We start from the raw sequence: 7778 nt of genomic DNA, 5'->3' as shown, positions 1-7778 counted from the left end.
AGGACCGGGTCCGGATCAGGTCCAGACCGGATCAGGACCGGGTCCGGATCAGGTCCAGACCGGATCAGGACCGGGTCTGGATCAGGTCCGGACCGGGTCAGGACCGGGTCTGGATCAGGTCCAGACCGGGCCACAGGAAGTGATGAAGGACGACCAACAACTGGAGCCGGTTCCTGCCCTGTTCAGGAAGCCTCCAGCCTCCAGCCTGAATTATCTTCAGTATTATAAACTTTTTATCGTGTTTTTGTGCCCAGAGCTGCTTTGTTTCTCTGCAGAGTGAGTCAGAACCGTTCAGAACCGGCAGGATTCCTGGCAGCAACCAAACAGAACCTTCAGCTTCCAAAACGCAGGAAAACCACCGTCTGTTCGCTTAAAACCAGGACAACAGGAAACCCCCCAACCCGCTACATCAATCCCAGCTGACTTTAAAGGTCCCAGTTTGCTGAGCATCATGGGAGTTTAACTCCACAAAGAGACGATGGAGGGATGAGTTTCTGCTGAGGACGGAGGAGAGAAATCTGGACAGTCTGTCTTTTGCCTGGACAAAGAAGCCTGCATGTGTGTGCGTGTGTGTGTGTGTGTGTGTGTGAACAGGTGAGCTAACTACCTGAGTCAACAGCCACTCATGAATACATTCAGAGCCTGAGAACAGAGAGCAGCGACTGTGACAAATGCCAGCAGCCTTGGACACAAACGCAGGCAGAGGTGAAGCCAAACACACACACACACACACACACACACACACACACACACACTCTCTCTCTCTCTCTCTCTCCCTAATCTCTGACACACACGCTCCCAGAGACATGCACACCCCGGGTGGATAATGCAGCCTGCTGACAGCTGACGTCTGTAATGAGGAGTTTAAATGTATTTCAGTTTGTGGATCCGAGCCACAAGAAAACGGAGAACCGGCCCAGTTCAGGGCCAGAACCAAAGGAACCAAAGGAACCAAAGGAACCAAAGGAACCAGAGTCCTGCAGGCCGACCCAAACAGAGAGCAACCAGCTCATATGAAATACGTAAGAACCTTATTTAGGCTGTTTTCCTCCTGATGGTCCGGTGGACCTTAGCTAGCTTAGCGTTCACATTGGAACCAAACCAGAGTTCACTTCTACCAAACCCAGTCTGAGGTTCAGAGGACCAGAGGTCAGAGGTCGATTAGTGTTCAGACCTCACCAACCGGACCGGACTTTCTAAACGGACTGGAGTTGGGTTGAAGCGGGCCTGGTGGGACTGCAGCTTTAAAGTTCTCCTGATTGTTGACGCCGTCAAACCGGGCCGAGACCCAGAATAATTCTGCCTCATGGAGCCACAGGAAGAATAAAAGACAGAAAACAGACATGAGGTTATAATTTACCATAATCTCTGCTATCAAGCCCACAGCATCACAGGCCCTCCACCATGCTGAACAGAGGAGCTTTTCCACATACTCATCCTGTTTTCCACCAGAACCATCTGACCCGATCCGGTTCTGGATCCGGTTCTGACTATAAACCCAAATGAACTCATGAAGGTCAACATGTCCGCCTCAATTTAAAGACATGATTTCCTGTCTTTCCCGTTTTGCAGAGGGCTGTTCCTGTGTGTCGGGTCAAACAGGAAGTGATTGATTATTGGTTAACAGTTATAAACGCTGCGTCGTCTCACAGCGAGGTGGGCGGAGCCTGCTGCTCCGCTCTGACCATCAAACATGTTAGAATAACTCCCGATCCTTTTGTCCTTGGATAAAAACGCAGCCAGGCTTCTTCACGACTCGTTTCATTATCCGTCGCCATGGTAACAGATGCTTATTTCCCCACACAGTCATTCATCTTCACTTAAAGGCACAGAGGAGCGCTAACAAGGACAGACCAACATCAGTCAGCGGGACGTTTTCTGCTTAGAGAGACAGAAAACGGGACATCGTTCATCTAAACTACAGAAGGAGCTCAGAGACGGATGGAGGCAGGCGGTCCGAAACGGTCCGAAACGGTCCGAAACGGTCCGAAACCGAACAACACCAAGACGCAACAGCAGTCAGACCCAGAATCTGATCAGAAGAACCAAACAGAACCTGCCAGAGCTGAAACAGAACCGGGTCTGTTTGAAGAGCTGATCCAGTCCCAGACACATTATTTATTTAAAACTATAAAGAATAAATAAAATGTATTTAGTTTTTTCAGATCCAGATTCCAGATGAAGAATTTGAAATATATTTATGATCAACATGAGAAAATAAAGATGTTTTTATTCTTGTATGGAAAAGAAAAAATGCCTGAAATGAAATTATGTTTTTAGCGTTTTGGTTCTGTTTGGACCGTATTCACTGACCCAGATTCATCGGTTCTGGTTCTGGAACTATCAGGTTTTCTCTGTTCTGATCGGTTTGATGTTCCTCTCAGAGGCGAATCAAAGCCTCCACCTGCGCCAGCTGACACCTGCTGGTCTCTGCAGAGGTCAAAGGTCATCTCAGCCTCACTGAGTCACTTCCAGGTGCAGAAACACGGCGGGTCGGGTCCAAACCCAGACAGAACCTGCTGGGTTCTCATGTTTACGCTCTTATTTCACAGACAAAGGTCTGGAGAGTGGTTCTGTTTGGTTCTATTGGGTTTGGTTCTGTTTGGTTCTGCTGGGTTTGGTTCTGTTTGGTTCTGTTTGGACCTGTAGAACCTGATCTCTTTTTCTTCTTCAGTCCAAACTAAAGTAAAAATCATCAAATTAATGAAACAGGGGACCGGAACCGGACCGGAACCGGACTGGAACTCTGACCAGAACCCATCAGAACCGACACCCAGATGGCCGATGCTCTGCTCGCTCAGCGGACCCGCTCCTGGAGTCGGAACCACAGCTGAACCGGGCCGCTGACTCATCCCCTCCAGCAGCAGCGCCGCTCACCTGCCTATCTGGGTCAGAACCGGGCCAGCGCTCATGTCTCGGAGCATTTTTCACTCTCAGGGTGCTGATCCAGCGAGCAGCGCTCCGACGAAGAGCCGTGAAGAATCTGCGTGTCAGAACTTTCCGGTCTGGACCCGAACGGAGCAGCTGGAGAACCTGCCTTCATTTATCCTCAGCAGGAACAATAATAGGTTCTGATGACGCCGGAACACCGGGCCGCCGCAGCTGCAGAACCTCTGAGGAGCGCTGACACAGCAAGATCCGACCAGTTAGACCGGACCGGATCAGATCAGAACTGGGCTGGACCAGAACCAGAGCAGAACCGGCCCTGGATTTACAACAAAACAGCTGAAATCCTGCAGAAACCACCTGAACCAGAACATCCTGCCGGGCCTGACGGACCCGGACTGAGTCAGCACAGGTCACGTGCACGCTCATAGTGACATGTGCACGCTCATAGTGACATGTGCACAACACAAATCAGTCACTTCCTGTTAGCAACGCCACCGTGCCGCGCTTCCTCCTTCCAGCCGGACCTCAGATTGAACCATTGATAAAAATCATATTTCGGTTCATATCTCTGATTTGGTGCAGCTGAACTCAGCAGGAGTGAAGCCGACTTCTGATCACTTCAGATGGAGAAATGTTCCCCGATTTACAAAGTCTGGCTGAAGTGGTGGTTGTCATCCCAGAGTCTGGTGTAGCGCAGAGCGCTGACTCATCAGAAAACTGAGACCAGGAAGTTCAGAGATTTTACAGAGTTCATCATTTTTATAGTTCGTCTGTAGTTATTGGGTCGGGTCCTCACCTCCTCCTCTCTCTCCTCGTCTCCCTCGGACCCCTCGCTCTGCTCCTCCTGACCCTCCTCCTCTTCCTCCTCCTCCTCTTCCTCCGGAAACTCCACGTCGGACTCTCCGGGGGCGATGGGAACGCTGATGGTCAGGTTGGGGTTGGTCATGTAGCTGTCGTCCTCCGGAACCACGTACTTCTCCACATGGCGGCCTGGAACAGACGGGTCGGGTTGGTTCTGGTTCTGTCCAGATAAACCCAAACTGTGTGTGTGTGTGTGTTACCGATGACGGCGCCGTTGGCCTCAGTGTGAACGGTGCTCAGCCGTTTCAGCTTCATCATGGCTTTGGCCTCTTTTCGTTTCTGCCGGCGCCGCTTCAGGTTCCCGTTGAAGAAGTCCACCACCTAGAACCCCAGAACCATCGGGTCAGAACCAGGTCAGAACCATCAGGTCAGGACCATTGGGTCAGAACCAGGTCAGAACCATCAGATCAGAACCAGGTCAGGACCAGTGGGTCAGAACCATTGGGTCAGGACCATTGGGTCAGAACCAGGTCAGAACCATCAGATCAGAACCAGGTCAGGACCAGTGGGTCAGAACCAGCAGTACCTGTCGGCGGCACCAGCCCAGGCCCAGAGTGATCCGGTGGATGGCGATCTGGAGGTTGTTCATCTCCCCGTCTTCATCTGGGGCGGAGAGGTTGTCGGAGCTGAAGCTGCTGAGGAGCAGAGCCAGGAAGAGGTTCAGCAGCTGCAGACAGAGCAGAGGGGGCGGAGTCAGAGCTGACCTGGGCGGAGGGGGCGGAGTCAGAGCTGACCTGGGCGGAGGGGGCGGAGTCAGAGCTGACCGGGGCGGAGTCAGAGCTGACCGGGCGTAGGGGGCGGAGTCAGAGCTGACCGGGGCGGAGTCAGAGCTGACCGGGGCGTAGGGGGCGGAGTCAGAGCCGGTTCTGACCCGAAACACGTCCGATCACAGGTTACATCAGCTAAAAGCTTTGAGTTTAAAGTGGAAGTGAAGGAACAGGAAGTGATGTAGAAAACCAAACAGAGATAAAAAGAAAATGTCTGATTCATTCACAATTCTGACATGGAGCTGATGAAGCATCAACCCTGCGGCTGGATGGTGGTTACCTAGCAACCAGCAGCTGCTGGAAACCGGGCCACTGGGTCAATAACAGACACCAGGAAGCAAACTGGAAACTGGCTGGACTGGAGTTTATTTAGTGGAATCAGAGTAAAAGAGGCTGAAGACAATGCAAAGCAGGATTTTACTTAAAATAAATCTGAATATTTTTTTAACATGAATTATTAACAAAAAGGTATTTTTATGATCGACATCATTAAATCTGAGACTCTAATCCAGGTTTCTGAACCTGCAGCTCCAGAAGTGATAAACCAGATTTTAGTTTTAATTATACGTTTGTACTAAATGCAGGTTTTAGTAGTTTAATAATTACACTGAAAGTACCAGCAACAGGTTTCTAGATCTATTTTCTCATTCATATTTCCAATAAAAATCAACATCTTACAAAACGCTTTATTCACTTTTCACAAAAGTCTTATGTTTTTATTCATTTTAAAACCAAAAACTGTAAATAAAAGTGTTTTTTAGTGCAACAACATTTCCTCCAGTCTATGTCATTTGCAGCTCTAAATATGTTTTCTGAAGCTGAACTGGCTGCAAAGATCTGATCTCAAGTTTCTGATTTTATAATAATTATCCTCCAGAGGGAGTTGCATTATTTCTGTGTGTGTGTGTGTGTGTGTGTGTGTGTGTGTGTGTGTGTATTGATCCCAGCTGGTGCCATGTTTGTTGTCGTTGTGTGTTACTGATCTCTGTTGCTGTCATAGCTTCCCTGACCCAAATCGCTGCCGTCTGATTGGCTGTGGAATCCACCAATAGATCAATGGTTCTGATTGGCTAACATGGCAACCTGCGGTATTGACCAATGACCTTCCTGCTTTCCAGTAGTCAATACCCAGACTCTGACAGGAGCGACTGCAGAACCAGCAGACCGTTTCCTGATTAGCAACTCATTACAGGGAAAACGGCTTTAATTCCAGGTTCGGCCACTTGGGGGCAGCAGAAAGGCTATGATGTGAGCAAACAGCGGATTGTAGGTCAGTCATGAGGACAAAGTTCAGGTGTTGAGAAAAGCTCCAGTTACCATGGTAACAGATCCAGGTAAGATGTAAAACTCTCAAACTGAACCAAAAGTTACCTCAATAAAGGACCGGTCCGGTTCTGGAGCCACCTGTTGCTCCTGATGCTCCTCGTTTAGCTCGACGACACACACCCCACACACACACACACACATCATTTACTTCACATCAGCCAATGAGCTGAACTGACTGGATTCGTTTTACTGATGGTTTCCTTCCAGACGTTTACTGGACCAGCAGAGACGCTTCACGGTTTTACTGGAAACTTAAATTCTCCTTCAGTAAACCGGCTGCTGCCTGGAAACGGCCCCGCAGCAGATCCAGGGGGAACCAAGCCGGGTCCGATTGATCCAACGCATCACACCAACCGCCGAGAGCAAAGCCTCCTGGGAAATCCCCAGGAGGAGCGGAGGGAGTCCCAGTAAACCACCGAGACAAACTGGGAGAGCTGGGAGGGAGAACAGGAACGGTCTGGGAGGAACAAGGATCACATGTAAAGAGGTTCTAATGGTTCTGCTCAATCTAATGGTTCGGTTCTGTTCAGATGGATCCACTGAGTCAAACATCACGATTCTTCTCTTCAAATATCAGAATTTAATTTGATAAAATCGTTCATCTTCAGCTGAATCGAGTCAAAATGAACTGGATCGATTAAAAAGAACTGAATCTGTTAAAGCAGTGAACTGAATCAAACCGAATGCAGCTGAACCAGTTCCAACCCAGTTCCCACCTCCAGGTCAGAACCGACCCAGAACCGGTCGTCCTCTACAGAACCTCAGCGGACAGAAACATGAGACCCAAACTGGATCTCATTCTGAGGCAAACCGGGTCGGTTCCACTGAGGTTAAACGTTCAGAACAAGCCCGACTGCAGCTCCGTTTGGACCCAGAACCAGGATCCTGTGGAGCTGCAGCAAGTACAGCTGGAGCTCCACACGTCTGACGAGAGGATGAGGAGGAGGATGAAGAGTTACTGGTACCAGGTGTGCTGCAGGTGAAGCGCTGACTCAGCAGAATCAGTTCGGCGGCTCGTTTGTCATGAGCTGCAGCAGCTGAACATCTGCTGCAGCTCAGAGCCTCCGCCGGGCCTGATGGGACCCGCCTGCAGCGGGGAGGACCTGCTGCTGCTGGGTCGCCATGGCAACGCTGGACGCAGCAGCCCGTCCCAGTGAAACCAGTCCAGACCGACGTTCTGGTTCTGAGAACCTCCTGGAGAGAAAAACTGAACTCCTTCAGGAGGCTTCAGGTTCAGCCTGGGTGGAAAGTAAGTAAGTAAGTAAGTAAGTAAGTAAGTACACCCTGTTCTTCTGCTGCTCTGGGCCTATTTTTTCCATTCTTCTTCTGTGGTTTCTGTTTTCCTGTTTTTATCTTTTTTCTTCATTTATTTCTCTCTTTGCTGTTTTATTCCATTTTTACTATTTTCTCTAAAGTTTCATCTGAATTTTCTTTGTTCTTGTATTTTTTATTTTCCCTTGTTGAACATTTCTATGGTTCTCGTCGTTATTGCATAACTTCCTTCCTCAATGCGACGATTCCATGAATCCTGATGATGTTTCTTATTTTCTCTTTTTTTATTTGCTTTTAATTATTTTTCCTCTTTTGTTGTCCATGTTTATTTTCTTCACCTCTTTCTTCTTTCCTTCAGACAAACTTTAACTTTAATTAGATTTTTTTCATCTCAGGGTGAAGCACTGCATGTCTCACAGAGGAAAACACACACACACACACACACACACACACACACACCTCTGGATCACAATCGGAGCGTTTCTAACGGGATAAATCAGATCAACGGGAACGCTGCCGTCATCCCGACTCAAACGCACCGCGATATGTTCAGGTGCATTTCTTCAGTCGGGTCAGCGTAAACCTCTGCAGGAGGAGGTGTGTGTGTGTGTGTGTGTGTGTGTGTGTGTGTGTGTGTGTGTGTGTGTTGTATCAGCCTCATTA

General features: G+C 49.1%; 1 protein-coding gene across 2 annotated transcripts in view; it reads right to left on the bottom strand.

Annotated features, from left to right (window-relative positions):
* The window catches only part of LOC103156754 (sodium channel protein type 5 subunit alpha-like), a 60791-nt gene that overhangs the window by 31163 nt on the left and 21850 nt on the right, over positions 1-7778 (bottom strand). For both annotated transcript variants that reach the window (XM_016664565.1, XM_016664566.1), the window contains exons 11-13: positions 4277-4417; positions 3951-4071; positions 3686-3879 (exon numbers count right to left, since the gene is read on the bottom strand). In XM_016664565.1, coding sequence (XP_016520051.1) covers positions 3686-3879; positions 3951-4071; positions 4277-4417 — 456 coding nt within the window. The remainder of the gene's footprint in view (positions 1-3685; positions 3880-3950; positions 4072-4276; positions 4418-7778) is intronic.

This window comes from Poecilia formosa, unplaced genomic scaffold (assembly GCF_000485575.1).
Source record: "Poecilia formosa unplaced genomic scaffold, Poecilia_formosa-5.1.2 Scaffold497, whole genome shotgun sequence".
NCBI lineage: Eukaryota > Metazoa > Chordata > Actinopteri > Cyprinodontiformes > Poeciliidae > Poecilia > Poecilia formosa.
The sequence above is the reverse complement of the archived record's forward strand: the minus strand, read 5'-3'. Positions and strand labels throughout refer to the sequence as shown.